This window comes from Dermacentor albipictus, chromosome 1 (genome assembly GCF_038994185.2).
Source record: "Dermacentor albipictus isolate Rhodes 1998 colony chromosome 1, USDA_Dalb.pri_finalv2, whole genome shotgun sequence".
NCBI lineage: Eukaryota > Metazoa > Arthropoda > Arachnida > Ixodida > Ixodidae > Dermacentor > Dermacentor albipictus.
In genome coordinates this window covers 332,920,955-332,945,520 of record NC_091821.1, presented here as the reverse complement: position 1 = coordinate 332,945,520, position 24,566 = coordinate 332,920,955, and the positions used below count along the sequence as shown (strand labels likewise).

The 24,566-nt window shown below is 48.6% G+C and overlaps 2 protein-coding genes across 2 annotated transcripts in view; one reads left to right on the top strand and one right to left on the bottom strand.

Annotated features, from left to right (window-relative positions):
- Nucleotides 1-2,632, bottom strand: part of LOC135910055 (uncharacterized) — a 39,208-nt gene extending 36,576 nt beyond the window's left edge. Inside the window, exon 1 of the mRNA XM_065442017.1 lies at nt 2,400-2,632. Coding sequence (XP_065298089.1) covers nt 2,400-2,480 — 81 coding nt within the window. The 5' untranslated portion in view covers nt 2,481-2,632. The remainder of the gene's footprint in view (nt 1-2,399) is intronic.
- Nucleotides 2,633-22,808: 20,176 nt separating this feature from the next.
- Nucleotides 22,809-24,566, top strand: part of LOC135910045 (uncharacterized) — a 33,478-nt gene continuing 31,720 nt past the window's right edge. The window contains exon 1 of the mRNA XM_065442004.2: nt 22,809-24,340. Within this exon, the coding sequence (XP_065298076.2) occupies nt 22,937-24,340 (1,404 nt within the window). The 5' untranslated portion in view covers nt 22,809-22,936. The remainder of the gene's footprint in view (nt 24,341-24,566) is intronic.

Below are 24,566 nucleotides of genomic sequence, written 5' to 3'. Positions count from 1 at the left end.
TTCATGAATACATACTAAGAAACTACGTGTTAATCTGTTCAACTATTCTGCTGTGCTTATTGTTGAGAACCAATGCAACAGCGCGACGTTGTGGAGGTTTAGCTAAACCACTTTAACTGAACGTTTACTGTAAATAAAGTCGCTCGATCTTCCTGCATGCGCACTTCAAAACTTCATACACTAAACTTACCACGCATACGCTCTGAGTGACTTTTTCGTACTTCAACAATATGAATCCCCCTTTCCTCATTTAACCTCGCATCATCACCGCGCCCTCCATCGCCCTCAGCTCAGAACGTCCGCCCTCCCCCATTTCACGCTCGCCAATCTTCTCAAATGCAATCCTCATCTCACCTTCACTTCACCACGTGAGTGTGAGGGCAGTTGAGTATGAGAAAGGCCCTCGTGAGGGTGCCCATGTCTGATGATGGAAGGAAAAATTTGTGGAGGTATATCCACGCAATTATGTATTAAAACTTACCGTCCAAGTGTCGCTGTAAAAACAAAACATGCACATTTTTATTTAATTTTAAATGTGGAAATTATGTTGGCATCAAGATTAATTTCATCTTCTTTCTGTCTTGGTGCGGGGCGATTAGTAACGATAGGTTCGCGTGAAATGAGATCTATTTAGGATATAAGCGTGACGAGCGTATACCGTCATATATTACTGAGCCGTAATGTATCACTGAATTAAAACAGAAAAATGAACAAGCAAACGTTTTAGAATCTCTACGAATCAGAGTAATCTGATTCGTTTGCGCGCCTAACATAGAATTCGAAAAAAAAAATGGCTGTGGCTTAGGTAAGGTTAAGCCCAGGATGCGAAGCATACTAGCCTTTATTTTAGTTGTTGAACCACTGTTTAGCCTGGTGAACTGCTGTTGCTTGGCTATATTTGGTTCGGCTAGACGAAGAAACAACTCATGCATTACTGCTTCGCCTTCAAGAGTGGAACACGATAGCGTTCCCGTCGACCCGCCAAGGGGTGTAAGACAATGGGCTACAGGGCAGCGACTACGCGCCCCGCATTGGACGCGGTGAGCGTCGAGCAAAGCAGCGTTCGGCGCGGCAACGAAATGTGCGCCTGAGCAAGAGACGCACGCCTTAGAAACAGCTCGTTTCTAAGGCAACACCGCATTCACTAGAGGCGCTTTTGTACCGCTTTGAAGCATCGTACTCGTGGCTCAGTGGTAGCGTCTCCGTCCCACACTCCGGAGACCCTGGTTCGATTCCCACCCAGCCCGTCTTGCAAGAGTTGAGCCAAAGCCACTTCTCCTCTGTCGTGACGTCACGGTGTCACGTGGTTTCATGGCGACACCGCCGCGCCTGAGGAGCTGGGTTGAGCTCTCGTAATATGCTTCGCATAAAACTCACTCAAAGCGTGGTGTTCAAGCCGAACCCCACTTGACAAGCTTCCCCACATTAATAAAAACAATATGACTTAGTATCGAAAGGAAGCAACAAATAAATTATTTAGGAACAGTTCTGCGTCGACGTCATAGCTTGCTCACGGTTTAACATAAAAGCTAAGGAAGTGATACAGTGCGTTTTAATCTTATTACGCGCGTCGAACTTCGTAACACGGCGGCTGATTTTCAATCGGGATCTGGTTTCGTATGACCTTCCAGATTACGGCATCTTGCTTTTGAGTTTTTAGCACAAAACTCCACAGTTGCAGCAGCGCAGCATCTCGTCGTCTAGAAGGCCATGGTTTCCGTATATTGGGCGCCAGAAGTACCGGTGACGTCACGACTACCATATTGGAACGTTACCTATTCATACACAATTTCTGAGGAATTATATGTTGCATCGGCATGGAGTTCATCAAAGGCGATGAAACCTGCTGCAGCAACCTGGCTCAAGACCAGGAAATGAATTCACAAAGCTTTTGGTTCGTAAGCGCTCTTTGCCATTGGCTGGTCGTCTTCGTTAGTAGTACGTGCAATGTCACTAGTAGCTGGCACCTGCACTTAGAACAGTTAAAGCGTAAGAATTCTGTTTTTTGGGGAATGCAGGCCCAGCGTTCTGTACCAGCTGCTATTGACTTGAACAGGTGCAGCGCACATTCGGAAGCACTTATTGAGGATGTCTGGCCTGCGACGTGGCTTGTCGGTCGGTTTCAGCACGTGATTTCAAGAAGATTTTCGTTACAAAACCGCACTGACGCATGCATGGTGCTGGGCCGCACCAATTATCTAACATTATTTGCCTTTCTTTAGTTATGCTTCCCCCTCTTCCCAAAGTATTTCTCATCAAATGTATAAACAGATAAGTGAAATGTTATTAGGGTTTCACTCAGATGGCACAACACGAGCGCAATATCTCGCTCTGATTTCGCGCGCCTTATAGTGTCCATGCACAATTGTGTCGGACGAGGACGCACAGCGATAACTTACTCCAGAAACGGCGGCGATAAGGAGCACCGCTTTGTTCGGCGCAGTCAGGCCGCAGAAGGGCTGCCACTTGCGACAGATCATGCCGTCATTGGCCGTTCGGTCGGTGCTCCACACTTCCTCTGACACACGCACCACGTGCAGCCGTTCGCATGGAAGGCTGGCAGCTCCACTCGACGACAGAATACTCGACGCTCGACAGAGCTGGCCCGGCTGAAGTACGTCGTCAGTCGGTATACACTCGCAGGTTCTCCAACTCAGCTTTTTGTTATGTTTTTTTTTTGTGTTCTGCTTCCCGCGAGAGGCAAACGAGCGCTCACAAATACATTCCAGGACGTGACGCGAAAGTGAACTTTGGTCGTCATTTTGCTTTTAGCGCGCACTGGCACGCATCTCGGGTTTCAGGAGCGGATTCGTGCCCGAACGGCAGGCTATAGCAGCGAGCTGCTATGCAAAAGACAGCGTTTCTCCACATTCCGGAACGCCCGTGGCTGTTGTCGTGGAACAGCGAATGGATACAAATGAGACATATGGGTACAGAGACTTGCAAGGTTGTTGCTTTTAACGTATGAACAAAGATAGATCGAAAAACCTTTTATTTTCCAGCGGATAAGGTGATCTACCCACCCCCCGACACGCAGGTCAGGGGCGGGTGCCGCCGCCTCAGATCCAGGCTGGGAGGTCTTGGGTCCCAGCAGCCTCTTCAGCCAGTTGGACGAGCCGGAGCTGGAGCTCAGAGTCCGAGCTGCGCAGCAGGGCCTCCCAGGTGTCTCTATTACCTATATTGTGCGTTGCCCCGGGAGAGTATGCATGGGCATTCCCATGTTATGTGGTCGATGGTCCCTCTCGCCCTACAAAGATTACACCTATCGCTCCTGGCCTCGGGGAACATGTGGTTCGTCATAACCGGGTGCGGATACGTGTATGTTTCCAGTCGTCAAACACCCTAAAGAAATCCAGGCTCATCTAAGCGTGCGTTTGCAGTTTTCTTTACATGCCTAGCCTAACGTGACATTTCTCCACGCTTACTAACCACGCCTACTCTACTGCACACACAAATGTTTTTGTTTGGTGAAAATAAAACACTGACTGACTGACTGACTACTATGAGTGATTACCAATCGCTTTTCACGTTTAGCAGACGTGATAGGGACTCCTGTTCACGCGCGGGAGGCTACGACGAAGCACCGGCCCTTGTCGGCTTGTTTCGTTTCTTATAAGCGAGCTTTGTTCACCAATCTCTTCGCAATTCTCCTCTTTAACTTCTGCTTCGCCGGCGCAGATTGTAATGGACCAGGACGCCATGGTAGTGGCAGCAGGCTGGCGAAGTAGAAGCTGAATATGATGCAGATAGTGATGCAAGATGCTCCCACCGGTGACACTGAAACTAACTAAGGAGAGGCTTTGCTAAGTTCTGGCACATTTCAACGATGCTGGGGAATATAAAACGCAAACAAGCACCTCGGTATTTCCTTTCACAAAGGAACCAATGCACTCTCAACCGTGCATAGCGGGCCGTGTGCGGTATGAGGGCGTCAGAGAAGCACTTCCCTAATAATAATCCTCGTCTTATCGCACTCTTCTTCCGACTGTTGGCCGAAAGTACTTGATCAAATTAATTTTAACTGGCTTCTTTTTCCAGGTAACTTAAGGTGAATGTTCTACGTAGCGAAACAAATATGACAGACATATTTCTTCCGGGAATAAATCTTTCATTCATAATATTTGTCCACAGAAAATAGGGTACAATGGAACGGTGATGTTTAAAAACAAAAGTTGCAGAGGTAAAACTTGTTAAAATCGCCGAGAAAGCTAACATTTTATAGGTGCTTGATAAGTGCGCAACGCGGAGAACAGATTCTCTAGTCCTGTTTGTGCCCATGATATTGTTACGTGTGAAAAAACACAGATGAAAGAGGCTGTATGCACGCTATTTACACTGGAGTCAGACCACCAGGCTAACACTCGCCCGCGCCAAGGGCACAGACCCACTTCGTCGTCGTTCTCGCGGCGGCTCGTCCCTTGAACATCGCTCGACGATATCGTAATAATATCTCGTTGCTTGTTTATGCTGGCTTTATAATCTGGAATTGATTGATACTTTTCATGTGATGATGAAAGGATGAGCGATGAAATGTTTGTCATGTGACACGCAACTCTCAGAAATTATCAATGATTTACTGATGCGTGCGGATAATAACCTAGACATCGACTGCATATTCATTGACTTTTCTAAAGCTTTCGATCACGTTCCCCATTGTCGTCGAATATCTAAACTTCCGTCCCTTAATTTAGATTCCTTAACTGTATCCTGGGTGATAAATTTTTCCTTCCGTAAACAATGCACCGCTATTAATTCCTTCTCATCTCCTCTTAGCGAAGTCACCTCCAGCGTCCCTAGGGTAGTGTTTTGGGTCCCTTGTTATCTTAAATTTACATTAATGATCTGCTAGCGGGTGTTTCCTCTAACATGCGACTTTCCTTAGACGGTTACTTAATCTACCGTAAAATCTCTTCTTCAGCTGATCATGTCGCTGAAGGACCAGGATTTCGTAACTAATTGGTGCTCACGCTGACAAATGTCTCTTAATACCGATAACTGAAAGCTAATTACATTCACCCGCAATAAGTAGGCTTCAGCATCTAAGTACACTCTCAATAACTGCCACGTAGCACGCACAACGTCTTACAAGTACCTTGGCGTGCATCTTTCACCCAAACTTTCTTGGACAACCCACATAGATAAAATCACAGCGCAGGCATCACGTGCCCTCAGCCACCTTAAACGAAACCTTCACGACGCTCCTACTTCGACCAGATCACTATAGCATATCTAACATTCGCCCATCCACAACTTGAATACGCGTCATATCAAACCTATGTAATCAATGCCCTTTCATTCCAGTGTTGCTAATATTAAATCTTCTCTGTCCTTATCCTCCTTAGTTACACGCAGAAAGATTGCTCTAAGCTGCTTATTTCACAAAATAACAAACCGTCAGCTCCTTGGGCTTCGTGGCGAATCTGTGGGTCATTGACCGCGAATTCTTGCTTATTCTGTTGCTGGTCGGGCATATATGATTTTCCAGCTCGAAATTAAGATCCACATAAATACTTTTAGAACAGACAGGGTATAGTCATGTTCACTGAACACATAAAAGCTGAAAATTTTGGAATTTTCACTTCATCCGCAACGATATACTATAAACGAGCGGCATATGCTACAACGAGCCCGATCAAAGGTGTCTCAGCGGGAAAATTATTTTTCTTGTTAGGAGTGTACACCGTTCTTGCCCATAAATAACGCGAACACAAATATAACGTGATAAGGGACTTTTGGACCAGCAAGAAAGGACTATCAGGACTATCAGGAAAATATATCTATTACAATAATAACGCGACTTTATGCCATATGGAGAACGACGCTTAAAAGCGGATGTCCGCAGGGCTTCATTCAACGTTACTGCGAAGCGCCGTCGCAAAATGAAGTGAAAGGACCAGGGCTGACGCCTTTGTCGCTGTCGCCGAGAACAACGGCGTCGTCCCACTTGACACCCACCAAGGTTATTGGACAAACGCCAGTACTGACGATGCCTGCGATACACTCGTACGCGCGCAAAGCCTTTCACGTGGTGGTGCACCGCTCGCTTGACGCACCTGCACAACAGCGCCGATCGCATAGCTCAAGGTTGCGATTAAGACGCCGTAATCACATTGATACGCCACCACCAGCATTCTGAATTATGAGAAAAAAAATTATGGGGTTTTACGTGCCAAAACCACTTTCTGATTATGAGGCACGCCGCAGTGGAGGACTCCGGAAATTTCGACCACCTTGGGTTCTTTAACGTGCATCTGAATCTAAGTACACGGGTGTTCTCGCATTTCGCCCCCATCGAAATGCGGCCGCCGTGGCCGGGATTCGATCCCGCGACCTCGTGCTCAGCAGCCCAACACCATAGCCACTGAGCAACCACGGGGGGTAATCATGAGAAGAAACCCGGTGCGCAATGCACGGCATCTCCCTACTCGCCGCGCTTGCTCGAGGCGAAGTGGCAGCGGGCGCAGAGATCACGGGGAGCTGGCGAATGCAAAATTTAAAAAAAAAGAAAAAAAGTTTATTATTCATGCTGTAAACGAGAACATAGCGGGAGGCGCGTTCCGACGTAAGAAATTTCTAAAATAACCGAATTGTATTCTTGGCAATTTTCTACTTGAGCACAATAAGCAGGACAATTCAGAGGAACAGCACTCCCGCGTTAAAGCTTATTAAACAAGCACGAGGCTGACAATTCATTTGGACCAAAAGCTACTGCTAGCGCAAAAGACCCTCGCTTTCCACTAAAAAAAAAAGCGCCACTGAGGCAAATTTTGCACCGCACATGATATACAAGCAGGCACAAAAAGTCGTGACAAATAAAAAGTTAGATGCCATTTAATAAGAGCAAACTGTGATTCGTGTTCTTACCTATACATTCCCATCGTCCATGAATTGAAGGTGAGTTGCCGCAATATATGCATCACGCCCATGCAAATGCTGATCCCAAGCCGTGAAGCAGAGGTTGATATATATTCTCTCGTAAACTATTCACAGTCGCACTCTGCATGCGATGATTGCACCGCCCGCGTAGTACGCCAATAATGTCTCTATAATTGAACTTGGCTAGTGACACCAACTCTGACACTTAGACGGAAAGCTGTGTTATGCAATGAGCGTACATCATGACAGTCCGCCGGAGAATCCACACCAAAAAAATGGCCGACAGCAGTCTTCAAAACATCACGGTCTTCGTAAGCCTCCCCAAGGAAAAGTTTCGTATTCCCCGCACGGCGGTGAAATGGCGAGAAGGCACAGACCGTTCTTCTTTATCGCCTTCGCTCCGTGCAGATCGACGGCTTCCCTATTATGATTTGCATATGCGTGATGGAAAAATCTAGAGGACACTCAAGGCTTTGCCTTTAAAAGTGGAAAGCGATAGCATTCAAAGATCCCTGACTGCTTCTCACCAGGGTTGCCAGATGGTCCCAACAAAAAATAGACAAATGCTCTCAATATATAGCCAGGAAATAGCCAGACCCAAATTTTTTGTGAGTGGAAAGTTGCCAAAAGCATAGCCAAAACGTTTGATGATGTTCTGCAGGTGTCTTATAGATGGCGTAGATGGTGTCCAGATCTCCCCGCGTACTTTTCCGGCTCCAAAATTACATCCGTCAACTCTGGTCAAGGTCTGCGTAAGAATTCTAGTGAGGCTACCACTCAGACATGGATTTAGACATCGCTTATTGTTACAATTATGGCAAAGAAGTCCGACACGGCTGTGGACGACACGAAGGACGTGGACAAGAATACGCAACAGCGTAGGCTTAGCCGGTACAAAACCAGGAACAGCGTCTAGCCCAAGCCCCACTTCAGAGCATTTTGGCTGCGGAGCTCTGCACGGCGCACTTCTTCTTCCTTACAACTTCCCCCCTCGCTGAAGACGGAGCCGCATAGGAGGCCTGAGGCGTGGTGAGTACGAAGGGCTCGTGATACGGCTTGAGCCGATCTACGTGCACAATTTCGCGGCCTCGGCGTCGCAGGTCCGTAGGGGGCGTCAGAGGTTCGATAGCGTAGTTCACAGGAGAAGTTTGGCGTAGAACCTGGTAAGGTCCATGGTATCGGGATACGAACTTGGAGGAGACACCTTGTGTCGAAGTAGGAGGCACCCACAACCAAACAAGAGCGTCAGGCGAAAACTGGTGGTGGAGGCGCCCGTCGTCATGACGAAATTTCTGTAGCGCTTGTTCTTGCGTTGTAAGGGAGCGAGCTAGTTGCCGACATTCTTCTGCATACCGGGCGGCTTCGGAAGCCGGTGTACCCTCTGATAAGTCGGGACGGTAAGGGAGAATAGTATCAATGGGAAAGGATGGTTCCCGGCCATATAGAAGAAAGAAGGGAGAAAAGCCCGTCGTTGACTGGGGTGCCGTGTTGTAGGCGTACGTGACATAGGGAAGGATGAGGTCCCAGTTGGTGTGGTTGGAGGCGACATACATTGAAAGCATGTCGCCAAGAGTTCGGTTAAAGCGCTCTGTCAATCCGTTTGTTTGCGGGTGATATGCACTGGTACAGCGATGAATGATGCGGCATTCAGCGAGAAGTTCTTGAATGACGTCGGCGAGAAAGACGCGACGTCGGTCACTCAGGAGTTCGCGGGGAGCGCCGTGACGTAGAATGAAGCGGTGAAGCAGGAAGGAAGCAACGTCACGAGCCGTCGCGGCTGGTAGAGCGGCCGTTTCTGCATACCTCGTGAGGTGGTCTACAGCTACAATGACCCAGCGATTACCAGCAGCTGTGTATGGTAGAGGTCTATCCCAACCCGGTCAAAGGGCCGCGAAGGGCATGGCAAAGGTTGCATTGGACCAGAAGGGCGGCAAGGATCAGGCTTGCGGCGTTGACATTCTGTGCAAGAGCGAATGTACTTGTGCACAAATGTGTACATACCACGCCAATAAAACCTATGACGTAGTCTGGTGTAGGTCTTGAAGAGACCAGCGTGTGCGCACTGAGGGTCGGCGTGGAAAGCGGCGCATACATCAGTGCGGAGCTGCCGAGGTATTACAAGCAGCCATTTGCGGCCGTCAGAACTGTAGTTACGGCGATAGACAATTCCGTCGCGGATGGTGAAGTGCGAAGCTTGTCGGCGTAACGCTCGGGATGGTGGGCGTGCAGGTGAATTAGAGATGTAATCTATCAAAGACGAAATCCAGGAGTCCTTGCGCTGCTCCAAAGCCATGTCGACAGAAGCGAATGGGAGAAGTGGGTCGTCTGGGACAGACACACTGACAATGTCGGCGTGGACAGGCGAGCGCGAAAGAGCATCGGCATCGACGTGCTTCTTGCCTGAGCGGTAGACAACCCGGATATCGTACTCTTGGAGCCTCAGTGCCCACCGGGCTAGGCGGCCGCAGGGATCCTTGAGAGACGACAACCAGCAAAGTGCGTGGTGATCGGTGACGACATCGAAGGACCGGCCGTACAGGTATGGGCGAAATTTGGTGATGGCCCAGATGATCGCGAGACATTCTTTTTCCGTGACGGAATAGTTCGCTTCAGCTTTCGTCAGAGTACGGCTTGCGTAAGCAACAACATATTCTTGGCAGCCGGGCTTTCGCTGGGCGAGCAAAGCGCCAAGACCAACACCGCTAGCATCCGTATGGATTTCCGTGGGAGCAGTTGGATCGAAATGGCGCAGTATCGGTGGTGTTGTGAGCAGGCGACGTAGCGTTGCGAAGGCATCATCGCAAGTCGGGGACCACGCGGAAAGATTGGGGTCTCCCCGAAGAAGCTCTGTCAGAGGTGCCATAATCGAAGCGAAATTTCGAATAAAGCGGCGGAAGTACGAGCAGAGACCAATGAAACTGCGCAAGTCTTTTAGAGACGTTGGCCTCGGGAATTCTTTAACAGCACGGAGCTTAGCGGCATCAGGGAGAACGCCGTCCTTCGACACGACATGTCCGAGAATCGTCAGCTTGCGTGCCCCAAAGTGACATTTTTTAAGATTTAGTTGGAGGCCAGCGTCACTGAGACAGCGTAAAACCTGCTCCAAGCGATGAAGGTGAGTAGGAAAGTCTGGTGCGAACACTACTACATCATCCAAGTAACACAAGCACGTGTTCCATTTGAGGCCTCGAAGAATAGTGTCCATCATCCGCTCAAAAGTCGCGGGCGCGTTGGAAAGTCCGAATGGCATTACACGAAATTCGTATAAGCCATCTGGTGTGATGAAAGCAGTTTTAGGCTTATCTTCTGCAGCCATAGGCACCTGCCAATAACCAGAGCGTAGATCGAGGGAGGAAAAGAACTCTGCACCTTGTAAGCTGTCGAGGGCGTCGTCGATCCGCGGCAATGGATAAACATCCTTTCGGGTTATTTTGTTGACGCGGCGGTAATCCACGCAGAAGCGGATCGAGCCATCCTTCTTTTTAACTAAAACAACTGGCGATGCCCATGGGCTGTCGGATGGTTCAATGACACCACGCTTTAGCATGTCACCTACTTGCTCATCAATGACGCGTCGTTCTGTCGACGAGACGCGGTAGGGTCGCTGCCGTAGCGGTGAGTGAGAACCGGTGTCAATACGGTGACATACAGTCGTCGTTCGGCCCAGAGAAGTGCTATGACTGTCAAAAGCAGGGCGGAATTTCTCGAGGAGACGGAGAAGGTCATGGCGTTGCGTGGGGCTTAAGCCGTTGTCGATGACATGGCTGAAAACGTCTTCAGGCAATGCGGCAGGTGCGGGACTACAGTAGAGTGTGGTGACCTCTGACGATCCATCAGGAAGTTCCGACGTGGTAATGGTGTCATAAGGCTCCACAGTGCCGAGAGATTCATCACGAAGCAACGCAATCGAGAATGGGAAGTGGTTGCGTATAGGAAGGTGAGTAGCACCAGCTTGAAGGCTAAGCAGCGCAGTTGGGAGTGGTGAGAGGTGGCGGTGAACGAAAGCAGTCGAAGGCGTGAAGAGTACGGTGGAGTCGGAGGCAACGGAACAGGATACAGGTGCCAGAACGAATGCGTGCGGAGGTATATGGATGTCGTCAGTGAGGGACAACTTGGTGCAGGAAAGCGAAACGGCATCAGATATGGCATTGCCAAGCGAAGAGAAGGCGACTTCTGCACGGAAGCAGTCAATAACAGCTTGGTGACGGGAGAGAAAGTCCCAACCTAAAATAATATCGTGGGAACAGTGGGGAAGAACGACGAACTCGACTGTGTAGACCACTCCTTGAATTTCAAGTCTGGCGGTGCACGCAGCCACCGGCTGGACGTGCTCTGCTGTGGCTGTGCGGAGTAAAGGACCGAAGAAAGGCGTCGTGACTTTTCCTATTGAGCGGCATAGTTTTTCGGCAATTACAGATATGGCGGCACCTGTGTCAATGAGGGCAAGCACAGAGACTCCTTCAGCAGCGACATCAATAACGTTGGGTGGCGAAAGAAGAGGGCTTGAGCGTTGTGACGACGCAGTTCTTGCCTCGGGAACTGCGCCACTTAGTTTTCCGTGTCAGCGGTAGAGGGACGTCGACGCATAGGGGAGAGCGAGCGACGACGAGGAGAAGGAGAACGGCGGTCGGAAACTGGGCGAAGGCTTGGGCGGGGAAGAGGTAAATCGCGGTCTGGAGCGTAAGACGACGGATAGTCGTACGCGGCTGTGCGTGGGTCATCACGTGGATGAAGTGGACGGCGGCGGCACAGGCGTGCGACGTGCCCGGGAATACCACACGAATAGCAGATGGGCCGATTGTCTGGTGTGCGCCAGGGATTAATCACTCGATGGGCTGGAGGTCGTGGCGGCGTGGGCGTAAAAACAGGGCTAGGCATCGGAGGCGAAGCCCGGAAGGTCGGTGGTCGTGGTCGTGGTCGTGGTCGTGCGACGGCGTCGGCGTAAGTCAATGGGGCGGTGAGTTGAGGCGCCCGTTCCAGAGGAAGGACCTCGGACACTTGTTCTTCTATAACGTGTCGTAGGGTTGGGCTAAGGGACGAACTTGACTCTGGTGGGTTGGAGGTCAGGGAGAGCTGGCGAGCAACTTCTTCCCGGACGAAAGCTTGATTTGCGAGAGGAGGGTGGCATCTGGAAAAGGAGAGGTCAAGCCGGACAACGATTCCTGATGGGGAACAGGACGGCGAGTGAGGAGGCGTTGACGGCGGAGCTCGTCATAGCTTTGGCACAGTTCAATAACTTGTGCAACAGTAGATGGGCTCTTTGAAATGAGCATCTGAAACGCGTCCTCGTCGATACCCTTCATGATATGCTTGATTTTATTGCCCTCAGTCATGCATGCATCGACGCGTTTACAGAGATCGATGACATCTTCGATGTAGCTGGTAAAGTTCTCACCAGGCTGCTGAGAGCGCGACTGCAGGCGCTGTTCGGCACGAAGCTTTTGCACAGCAGGGCGGCCGAAGACCTCGCTGAACTTTGTCTTGAACACCGTCCAGCTTGGAACTTCGCTTTCGTGGTTCCGAAACCACAAGTGGGCAATTCCGGTGAGGTAGAAAGGGACGGTGGTCAATTTCGTGATGTCATCCCATTTGTTGTTCCGACTGACGCGTTCGTATGATGAGAGCCAGTCATCAACGTCATGGTCGTCAGTGCCGCTAAAGATAGGAGGGTCCCGCTTGCGGAACGTGCCGGGGCATACGGTAGACTGGGGAGCAGCGGGTGGTAAGCTCGTGGCGCCTTCGGTGGTAATAATGGCAGGGAGAGTCCGGCTGCGCAATTCCAGGATTGCAGGAGACCCAGCAAACCTCCACCAATTATGGCAAAGAAGTCCGACACGGCTGTGGACGACACGAAGGACATGGACAAGAAGACACAACAGCGTAGGCTCAGCCGGTACAAAACCAGGAACAGCGTCTAGCCCAAGCCCCACTTCAGAGGCATTGGCGATCCGGCTGCGGAGCTCTGCACGGCGCACTTCTTCTTCCTTACACAATGAACATCTTTTCCGATTTATCCGTGACTTTATTGCTATTTACTCAGACACGTTCCGAGCTAACTTTAGTTCACGCCTCGCTTTACCGTAGGCGCTTTTCTATAAGAGTCGCGCAAAATGTTGCCAATTCCAGCCTCGAGGATCAGATTCGGCTGGTCACGATCGAGTGCCCAAGAGGCGGCCCGAACTCAAGGCATTAAAATAGGGATGCCTTTCCTATAGGCTTCATTTATAAAATAAACATGCTATTTCTCTCCAGATCTCTCGCCTTCTCTCTCAATTTACTCGAAAGCAGTTCGACGCTGAGTTAGCAAATGCTGCTACTTGGAGGCACACTGGACTCCGGAAAAAACTTGAAACCCTTTCGCATTTTCCCTCGTGGGAAGAAGCGGCAGTTGTGACTGCAATTCGCCTTTGAATGGGAACAAACAGAACGACCTGCTGGCCCATAACAGAAGAGGTGAACTAAAGTTTATAGTTTTAATTGCCAACTGGATTACGGCGCTGCCAATAATCCAGGTGTTATCAGTGCCGAAAAGAGTTGAACTGCGCAATTTGTAAACACGGGTTCGCTGACAAGATTCGCGCAACGTGAAAACGTGTACGTAAGTTTCTGTGAATGCAGGCACGAATGCGTGTGCTGCCATATTTCCGAGGGTGGCTGTGTACCTTACTTTGAGTGCGATTTAAAAAAATAAAGAAATGTAATTCCACTGGGGAACACACAAAATCTATTTTATGGGTCGTGTACGGCTCTAATTAAGTTAAGTATAACTTAAACCCCTTTGTCTAACGAATTCGAGCTCTAAACATCAGAATAGGAAGTCAAAAGAACACGATATGTACCTTGCAAGCTTGCAAGAACTCTTTGCCCAACCACCACTGAGATGTGGGCAAAATTAATAAAATATGGGCGTAACAGTATCACAAGCACCTATTATGTATATCGAACTTAGGTTTCTTTTCCCATCACAGCTGGAAAATACGCGTGAGTAAAGTACAGTGTGATGGCTTAAGACGAATGAAGAGGAATTACAATGATGATAAAGTACGTGCATATAAAGAAGTAAGCCATAATCGCAATTAATCGTACGCACAAAGTTCAAAGGAAAAAAATTGTCCCAGGAGTACGGTATGAAAACCGGCGAGAACCTCGCCGACCTTAGGTGAGCAATTGCCTTGCCTTCTTCACTAGGGACGAATATCATTTTCATATATTTACAGAACTTATCATTGTAATAATATGCAACGTTCAAAAGGTACTATGAAACAATCGCAACCCTCTGTAATACAAAGCTGCTTGATTGACTAAAACAAAGAATGAAAAAAAAAAACATTGCGTAGAGTCCCAGTTAATACTTCTCACACTGGGGATTTACGCAAAGGGATCAAATAAACGATCTCGCCCCATTTGAGTTAACTTCCACTGCCACTTGGACCATATAGAACTGCAGAGTTGAAACGCGCCAGAAACTGTTCATCTGGCTGAAAATCTTTGCAGCAGTTCCCACTCTCTGCCAGACCAACCTTAACGCAGTGTCTCACTCGACATGCGGGTTCTCAGATCATTCTTTGTCAATGAAACCTGGCTGAACAACGTGCTTTCGACAGCTGCGTTCGAAAGAGGCAGCACAAGTAGGGACAAAGCAGGCTCAGACAGCAGGAGGAACATTGGAAGAGGCTAGCCCACAGCTTGGCGCAGATTGGTGATACTTGGTGATGGTGATGGTGATTGGTGATGGTGAGCAGAATATTTCGTTTTGATCGACAGTCGAGACTACTGCCCTTCGCTGAGAATGTACAGTGCGCGTCATCCTTGTGTAGAGCGCGCGAACGGCGGCCGCCGGGGCGCTACACAGCTAGCCAGCGACGTCTAATGGTAGCAGTGGCTGCAGGCCTGAGATTAGACGCGCCGGCCGCTGCGCGTCCAGGCGCCTCTTACCTCGAGCCCAGTGGCTACCGCTGGACGTCGCTGGCTGCCTCCGGAGACCCCCGGCGGCCGCCGTTCCCGCGCTCTACACAAGGGTGACGCGCACTGTACATAAAGACTCGAACCGTCGAGTCCCTCGTTTAAAGCAACTTGTAGATTTTCCCACAAAGTTACTGAGTAGTTAGATAACGCGGTGATTTGCGGGAAAACCAAGCAATGGGCTTCGAGGAACCTTAGATAAACCTTGAAGGATCACGGGTGGATATGACACGCCACGGCCTGCGTACGTATTGTCACTTTTCGCGGAGCAGTTTGTTCCTGAGAAACGAGAAGGCGCTTTCGGCGGCGCGCCGCACGTAGCCTCAGCGACTGCGCACGACTACGACCGCTTCCACCTTGCTTCTGTGCGATCAGCTGTCGAAAATGCAACTGAGTTTTCGCTAAGGCACTGTGCTTCAATCACGCTGGATTGAATCATGTGGATTGAATCATGTGGATTGAAGGCGCGTGCAGTATAGTTGGTTGCAAAAATAGTGACTGGCCAAGTTCGGCCAATCTTTGCGGCCAAGTTCAGAGACCGCTACTGCAACTGTCCGTACGTGTTACTGGTACTTCGAGATGTACGGCTTTCCTGGAGGATACAAAAATTTGCTCATCCGGCAGCGTTGTATCACTTACCTTCAAAGAAAAAGCTTCAGCCCCGCGACTTCGGCAAGAGTGAGTACCACGTACTCGTTAAGCCCACACCACACGTACACTTGCGGACGCACGCAAGCTAGCGTCCACGCGTCCACGCATGCGCAGACCATGCGGCACGGCTCGTACGCGTCGAAACGCGGCGCGATCTTGGTGAACAGCTCTCTGTTAACGCGCGATTGGGCTGCCTTGCGTCGGCGCGCCTGGCTACGCAGCTACAGCGCGGTACATTCAACTCTCAGTGAAGCAGATTTATATCATGCAAGAAAGTGCGTAATTCTTTCTTTTTGTGCTGATCTAACAGCTCTAAAAATATAACAATTGCGTTTATGGATATCGAAGCATTTTGAAGCACTGTCAATAACAAAGTATGAAGTGGCGTCTTCCAAGGTGTCAATGAGTGAGCCCAGTGAACGCGTGCTGTAGCGCGCACGGGAGCGCGTCTTTGTGGACGCAAACCACCATTCCTCGCGAGGCGCAGCAGGTGCAAGGCGCGTAGACGCGAGTTGGCGCACGTTCGAAGCGTACGTGTGTTCTCGGCTTTAAACTATGACAAATGGAGTTTCCTCCGCCTCGTTCGGGTATTTTGACGCGGCGCTGATAAGTGTTCCGCGCGCGTCAACGACCGAGATTGCAAACCTGTCTTCGGTGCCATATTTGGCGGCGTCGACGAAGAATGCATCTGCCCCGTAAGGATCGATCGTTCTGGCCCGCGCTCTTCTGCGACCTTCGTTATATATTGGCTGGATGTTCCTCGGTACGGGCTCAACCTTTATACCTTCCCGGGCTAATTTAGACAAAGGGTGTCTGTCGAGCGGTGCCTGTATAGGGAGTATACCTGCTTCATCAAGAATCTTAATTCCCGGCTTAGTTGAGGAAAGCCGGGAGATCTGTGCAATAAACTGTGCTTCAATTAATTCGTCTGTGGTATTGTGAACTCCAACTTCAAGTAGTTGCCGTGCTAGCGGATTGTGGAATACCGAGTATTCTTTTGACGCCGAGCATGATGAGCGTGTCGAGTTTGTTCTTTTCGATTTTGCTCCATTTGAGGTATGGTGCCGTGTAAGTAACATGACTGATGAAGAAAGCTTGGGAGACCCTGAGTAGGTTGTCCTCCTTGAGTCCCCCCCCCCTCCCTCCCCCCCTTTTGCTTGCGATTCTAGTGATGAGTCTTAGTATATTTCTCGCCTGCGCGCCTAGCTTGTTTAGAGCTTCTGCATTACACCCTTTGGAGCCGAATAAAAATCCTAAAATTTTGATGCATTTCACCTTCGGAATGGGGTGCCCTTCTCGTGTTGTAATTTCGACTGGCAGCGTTTCCAGAGGCTCATAACGCCCTGCCTCAACTCTCTGTAGAGGAGTCTGCATAAATTGCGTGGCCTCACGCTTGTGCGTGCACTCACGCTCGCACAAGACTTAACCGAGCCACGCTGTCTTGTCCTCACGCTTACACGGAGGAATGTCACGCATATTTTCGGTCACGTGGTGCTTGAAACGTCATCCACGCCTCATTTACATGCGCGTGGCGCTTAGACTTACACTATAGCGTGAGGTTAAGCGTAGGATTTTTTAGAGTGTAAGGATAACAATAATGCTTGTAGCTGGTGGAAAGTAGCGAGTTTTTTTAACTCTTAGCGTCTACTCAAGTTGATATTGATACCTAAGGAGCAAGACTACAAAATATAACCTAACAGTATTTATGAGCATCACACGCACGCACTCGCACGTGCACGCAAAGCTAGGAACCAACTGTTTTCTTTTGTGGAAGGAAAGCTGGTCTACAATCTAAGCGTATTGCCGATATCGACGTATTGACGCGTTGTCGGGACGATATATGAAAAATTCACCAGGGATGGTATATGAAAAATGCAAAAGGAGCATATTTTTCTGGCCAAAATGGTCACGGAGAAGGAGGAAAGCGCGAGGAGCGGCACCCAAGCCCCCCACTTAGCTCTTGCTTGTCACAACTGTTCATATCTTCTCTCGCACTTTGCACCGTACATGTCACTTGACAAGGACAAACGAAGAAACGAACAGAAAAGCAAAAATGAAAAATGAAATAAAAATGAAACGAAGGAAGGAGGAAAGAGTGGAGCAGCAAGTTTTACCGTATTTGTTCTCTCCAGCCCTACGGTGATTTCGATCCCATTTTATCAGAAGAAAAAAACGTGTTTTTGTTCGCCGCACTCATCTCATTAAAAGAAGAAAAAAACGTGACTGGGGGCTTGGGGAGCTCTAGAGATTATTCTTGCGAAAGGAGTTCAGCTTGCCGGCGTTCTCCGCGAAAGTACCTGAGAGGTCCACCAACGTCACTTGTTAATCCCGCGACTTCTGTCAATTTCCTGAGGGCCTCCATCTTTTCAAACAGTTAGAAGAGATCTTTTTTTTCGACGGAGGGATTACGAGTCTTCCTCTCATTGATCGAATGCGAAATGTACCGTACTCCACGGACGTTACTCACATTCACATGGCTTAGCAGCGGATGTCTGGAAGGGAAGCTGAGAACCAGAAAGTCTGAGACGGAGCGGAATGTTCTGAGAAGTCCACAGTGGTCAAGATGGCATCATGGTAGTAGGAAAAGAAGCAACTGGAGCCTCTTCCATTTGAGGCGTCCGGTCAGCGACGAGTATACATGTCTCAATGATGGCGATGCTCAAGATTCAACCAAATGTTAATTTCTTCATCCCAATTACTGTCTTTCGCTTAGCTGCCTCAGCTTGTTCAAGAACCTTTGGAGTATCCGTTATAAGCATTGCCCAATGTCTCCTGCAGCACATATGATATCGAAGCCTTATTTATCAGACTGGACAACTCTGTTACCATAGGTGACGTGTATCGACCACCTAATTCAGCTGTAGCTTTATTTCTTCAAAAACTTGAATCTATATTTTTCACTCTAGTGTCACGACACAAAGGTCCGGTTATAATTAGTGGTGACGTTAACATAGACACCAGTCATACAAACCATAGTGACTATACGCGTATTTGCTAGAGTCCTTTAATTTTCAAAATATGATCACTGTCCTTACCAGAATAACAAGTACATCCGCAACTGTCATTGATCATGTTTTAACTAATATAACCTCGAATATCATAGCCGGGGTATGCAACCAAGCTATCTCAGATCATCTCGCCACCTATATAACGGTCAAAAACGTCATAACACCGAAATGAAAGCATGCCAAAGTAAGTACGAGGATTGACTATGCTTTGCTGAGATCAAATATCTAGTTAATCGACACTAGTACTATATACCGCGATGACGTCGACGCAGAATTCTCCAATCTAATTGACATTCTGACTTGTGTTAAAACTAGCAGCAGCACTAAGACCTCTTACTAAGACGAGCAACTTATATGAGCGAACAGGTTCGCTCATATAAGCTGCCCGCCTCGCCCTGGATGACGGAGCAGATTTTAGCAGTATTGCAGCAGAAGGACTTTTGGTATCATAAATGGAAACAGCATAAGGATAACAGCTATTACTTGGGTCAGTACAAAAGGGTACGCAATAAATCTGTGGCAGTTATGCGTACACGAAAAAAAGAATGCTATACACGTTTAATCGAACAGAGCTCCGGTAACTCTAAAGAACTCTGGGAAATCGTGAACAGTGTTATAGGCAAGCCACACAAACAGACGTTTTCTGATGTGGTTGATCAGAATGTTGTAAACAGCTTTAATTCATATTTTACTACCGTTGGAATTTCTTGAGGTACTAATGTAAATAATACAGACACAAACTCTTTCTTACCAAGCCTACTCTCAAACTCCTTTCGTATGGATGACATTGAACTTAACGAGATACACTCAACATTAGCAACTATGGATAGTAATAAAGCTGCAGGTATAGATGAAATTACAGTACGTATGTTAAAAGAAAATATTGATATTCTAGGTACAACCTTATGCCATGTCTTCAATCACTCACATGGAACCGCCACGTACCCAACGTCACTAAGAGAAGCCTGAGTTGTCCCAATATACAAGGACGGCGATCGCTCATGCCCTTCTTGTTATCGACCAATATCCGTGCTCAGCGCCATTAATATACTTTTCGAGAAAATCCTTGCGAATCGAATCAATAGTTTCGCACACAAATACAACATAATTTGCCCACAGCAACATGGTTTTTGGCCAAACCATTCAACCTCATCAGCGGTGCAGTCTTTAGCCCAGATTATAAACTGTACTTTAAATGACAACAAACTTGTAGCTGTAATCTTTCTCGATTTAAAAAGGCTTTCGATACGGTCGACCATTCCATCCTTTTGTACAAGCTAAAGCACTGCGGTTTTCGGGAACGGATTTTCGATTTGTTTTCTATTTACTTCAATGAACGACATGAGATAGTTGTCATAAATAATGTCTCATCGTCACCACAACGTATTCATACAGGCGTGCCCCAAGAGTCTGTTTTGGGACCCATGCTTTTTTTCTATATACGTCTCCGACCTTCCACTTGTCTTAAAATTCGGAGAAATGCTGATGTATGCAGGTGACACCACTATAATAATTACAGGCAATAGCATCGAGGAAATACAGTCCAAAGCGAACGTGGATTTGGCAAACGTTTCTAAATGGTTTTCAGCCAACAAGCTTACTGTAAATGTCAAGAAAACAAAATATAGTATATTTCACTCCCGTAGAAAACAAGTAAATGCCAACTCTGTAAACATTAGTATTGGCAACTCTCTACTAGAATATACTCCGTGTTTTAAATATCTTGGCGTAATCTTTGATAGACACCTGCACTGGCAAAACCATTTATTAGCAGTGGGGGCGAAGATGGCATCGGGTTGCTATAAACTGCTACAAGCACGTGACTTTTTTGACACAAGTACATTACGTATTTTATATTTCTCCTTTATCCACAATCGTCTCTCATACTGTCTGAAATCTTGGGGATGGACCTACAATAGTTACCTCCAGCCAATCAGAAAATTGCAGAAATGATCATTACGAATCATAACGCAATCCAAGCAGGATCAGCAACCCAGCAAACCATCATTCCACAACCTACGGATATTACCCTTCGATTCACTGCGCCTCCTAAAAACAGCAACTGTTGTAAATAGTATCGTAAGAAACAACCACCTCTTCCACATCTCCCTCTTCCATACATCATCGCGTACTACCAGAAATGTATTATTAGGCAACTTTAATCTACCACCCACGCACAACGTTTACGGAGAACGACGGCTCTCTTTCATTGGTGTTCAGATATGGAATACTCTTCCACAAGGAATAAAATACGCTCAAGATTTTGCACTTACAGCTAAAAATTATTTCAGCGCATGCATTAAACATGTTAAAAGACATCTATCTGCCGTTCGCATCCCATTTATTATTGTAATATAACATGCACGATGTTCTTGAATTGAAGCGACTGTTCCTTGCTATGCTTTTTTTTGTCATTTGTAGTATGTATATATACCCCTCTTCGCTCTTCCAAGTTTTTATTGTGCATGTGACGAAGTGTCTGCATTATACAATTTCATCTCTTGGACCCATAACTAGCCTACGGCTACGGGTCCAAAGAGTACTGGACACACTTTTATTGTGTTTTCATGGATAAATAAAGAATTTGAATTTGAATGTGAATTTGAGTCAGTCAACCAAACCGTCGCTGCCTAAACTTGTAAAAGACGCAGCGGTTCTGAACAGAGACTCGCGAATATTTTGTACATGCAATGCTTCGAAAGAATTGTTTCGAAAGGCCGATTGTTTGTTGCGGCTCTAGCTTTGCTGGTGCTATAGTTACAAGTGCTGGCCGAAGCTTTGGCAATGCAGGAGTACAGAAATGTGCCATGGCCACCAGCCACATGTCATCTGCTGCCAAGCCGGGTGACTGTACCCATACCAAGGGAAATTCGCGCGCGTTCTACATTGATGTGGTAGTGCCTTTAATAGTTTAACAGTGGACCCCACTGCGGGTGTCTGCATACACCGTTCAGTTTATCACCCAGGCCAACATCTTCGGTTTCTCAGTAGAGCCAGCATCTCTCTCAATATAGGGACTTCCACTCTGGCTACTGTTGTTTCGTATTTCAAGCAACTGTTGATTGCCTGTGTGGAAAAAGCTCAGGCGCGACAACAGTGGATGACATATTACCACCAACACCAGCAATCGTTCCATCAACCACACAAGGGAGGGTAGAAACTGTAGGGAAGCAAGATGATAAAAGCTAGGAACAACTCATCCCGTTATCGCACTTTCTCTCTCCTATGCAATGCAAGTTTTTTCGAGATGCCTGTACATTGACGATCCTTGTTGGATGTGCCGCATCGATCTTTATCGGCACCTACCGCAAACAACGCTGACAGCAAGTATGATGCTACTCGCTTATCTCCATTGCAGAACTACAATGACCTCGCTGAATGACACTGAAAACGCATCTTTTCATTAGTCAATCCTTGTCGCGCCCTATATATCCGGTCTGGTGGAAATGCTCCTGCGAGCGGTAGATTTCAACGTTGACTACTGATGCAATTGAATAATAAGCGAGCGCTGTCAGCTAGCCGGAGTGGGCTGGTATATTTTTTGTAGTCAAGTATATCACCACGAACGGAATGTACGGTATTAAACATTCAAAAATGGATGCACTGGGTTGCCCAGATCTAACTGCAAGTTTTTTTGGTTTGATTGAAATATGGTTTAATGCGAACGCAACGCAGAGGCCACGAGAAACGCCGTTGTAAAAGGCTACGATATACTTTTGATCACCCGGAGTTCTTCAACGAGCGTTCAAAGCACGCCGCAAAAGTGTCCTTGCGTTCCAATCCCACCCGAATGCGGCCATTCTGGCCGGGAATTCAACCCGCGACCATGTGCTCAGCAGGGAACGCCATAGCGACGGAGCCACCACGATGGATCGAGTTAAATATGTCATTCTGTAGTCACAACTTACTTTTTACGAGGCACTCCGTTGCTCTATGAGTTGCATTCAGGTAAATTTCGTTGTGGACATATGAAATACCAGAAACGACATAACATAATTAGCGGATGTGATCGGCACAACTTCGCGCAAAGCCACCATCGCCTTCACAGAAACGGCACTCTCCGTGTTCGTGTCATTCAGCATTACCTGCAAGCGTAGCGCAGAGAACGATAGTTGGCCCACACCGTGGCATTACCGGCACATCTCTAAAAGCGGGCACCTGGAATCTTCGATATAGGTATACCTCCAATGTCTACGGTAAAGCTATAACGTTAAAAGCCAGAGGCTACAGAACGTATTATTTTGCCATTAGCTGTCCACGCTCTTTCTTCATGCGTGGGGTTATTCGTATTCATCTGAAAGAAGAAGAATGGTGGCCAGCACGCTAATGCCCTGCCACGAGCACGCATTCTATCACGCGCAGCGCAGCTCGATAGCTCGGCGTGATTGCCTTTGTGCGCACACGTTTTCGTGAGTCTGCTCACCGTTACCAAAATAATCATGTCGGAAAAGCGTCACCCGAAGTCGAGGACAAATCTACTGGCCAAACTGAGTCAGATGTCTCCGGGGGCCAGCGGTCAGGAGCCGAATGAACATTCTCAACACATCGCTCAGCAGCAGAGTGACGGTGCCCGCGAGCAGTCCGTCGATACCAACTCGCCGGCGAGTGACAGCGAAGCACCCTTCAACCGGAACGGCATCTCCAAAGCCCAGACTTACCGTCCCGAGCTCCCATCTACGGAATCACCGCAGCTATCGCACAGTGGGAATGGCGTAGCCGCCGGTCGCTCGCCGAGTACGTTGGACCCGACGCTCACGCTGGCCGTGAGACACCCTTCGTCCGTGACAGCAGGTGGAGGCGCGGAGTGGAGTACGAACCGCTCCTCGAGCGTGTCACTCAGCGGAAATAAGGCCAAAGCGCTCAAACAACGGTGTGATAACGAGTCATCATTGACGTCTACGGAACGGCCAGCCTTCAAGCCTCAGGTCTTCGTCGTTGAGTCACCCTCCTTGGACAACGAGCAGACGCAGGGAGAAGGGAGCGACCCAAAGGCGACGCACTGCTGTGAGACCTCGCCGAATCCAGTGCGTAGTGGTACAACACGTTTGATGAGCGCTTCTGAGCAGCTGCCGTTACCCGGTCCTTCAGACGTGGTACAGTGTAGTGACTGTTCGCTGCCCGATTCGCGTCTTGGGCAACAGACAACGGCCTCTAAACGAGAGTTCCAAATCTCGCCGGCCAGAAGAGTTTCCCAAACTGCGTCCCAAAGCGCGGGCAGTCCGTCATCCACTAGGCGCCTGGACTTAGAGCCTCCTATAGTGCAAGCGTCTTTCGGACGCGGAGTATCCGTGAATCGCCAGAAATTGTACCCACATACGCAACCATCGAAGGACGGAGCCGACAACGCCGCCACCGCTGGCATCGCCCCATTGCCGCAATCTCAACCGGTCCGTCGAACGAACAGCCGGTCTAAAATGGCGCCCGTGTCTCTGAAGGAGGACGCCGCGTACGGTACTCCGCTCCTGGGGCCTCGATACATCACTAAGTGCCAGTCCGCAGCCAGCCTTCATTCGCTTGTACCGCAGACATCCGGCACGAACAGGACGCAACTCGAACTTTCGAAGAGTGACCCCCGAGCTGGTGCCGCGGTTGCCAGGGAGGATCCGTTGCTGAAAGCCAGTGTGGTGTCTCGTACCGTGCAGATTCTTTCGCCACCGCCTTCGAGCCCGAAAAGTGTCGCGCCGTTGCTTTCGTGTTCGCAGCTCACGCAACAAAGTGAAGCCGGAAGTTCAAGCACCATACTGAAATCGGAAGGGGCGCAAACCGACGTGCGCGTGAGCGTGATCCGGGAACCAAGCCTGCGTTCCGGCATCAGTCTAGGAGGGCCCGTCCACATCTCCAAGGCAGGATGCTGCATTTATTTGGCTGTTAAATGCATGGGTGGTGGCACGTGATGATTCGGGAAGCACATGGTCAGAATTAGGCGCATGCGTGAGTGAACTACATTGGCACGGTACTGAAAAGGCCGAGAAGAGTATCTCGATGATGAGGCCTACATCGCTCCTGCATACCCTGCCTTTAGTCAAACGCGTGTTACGTCCTCGTAATGTGTAGTGGCGTAGCGATGCA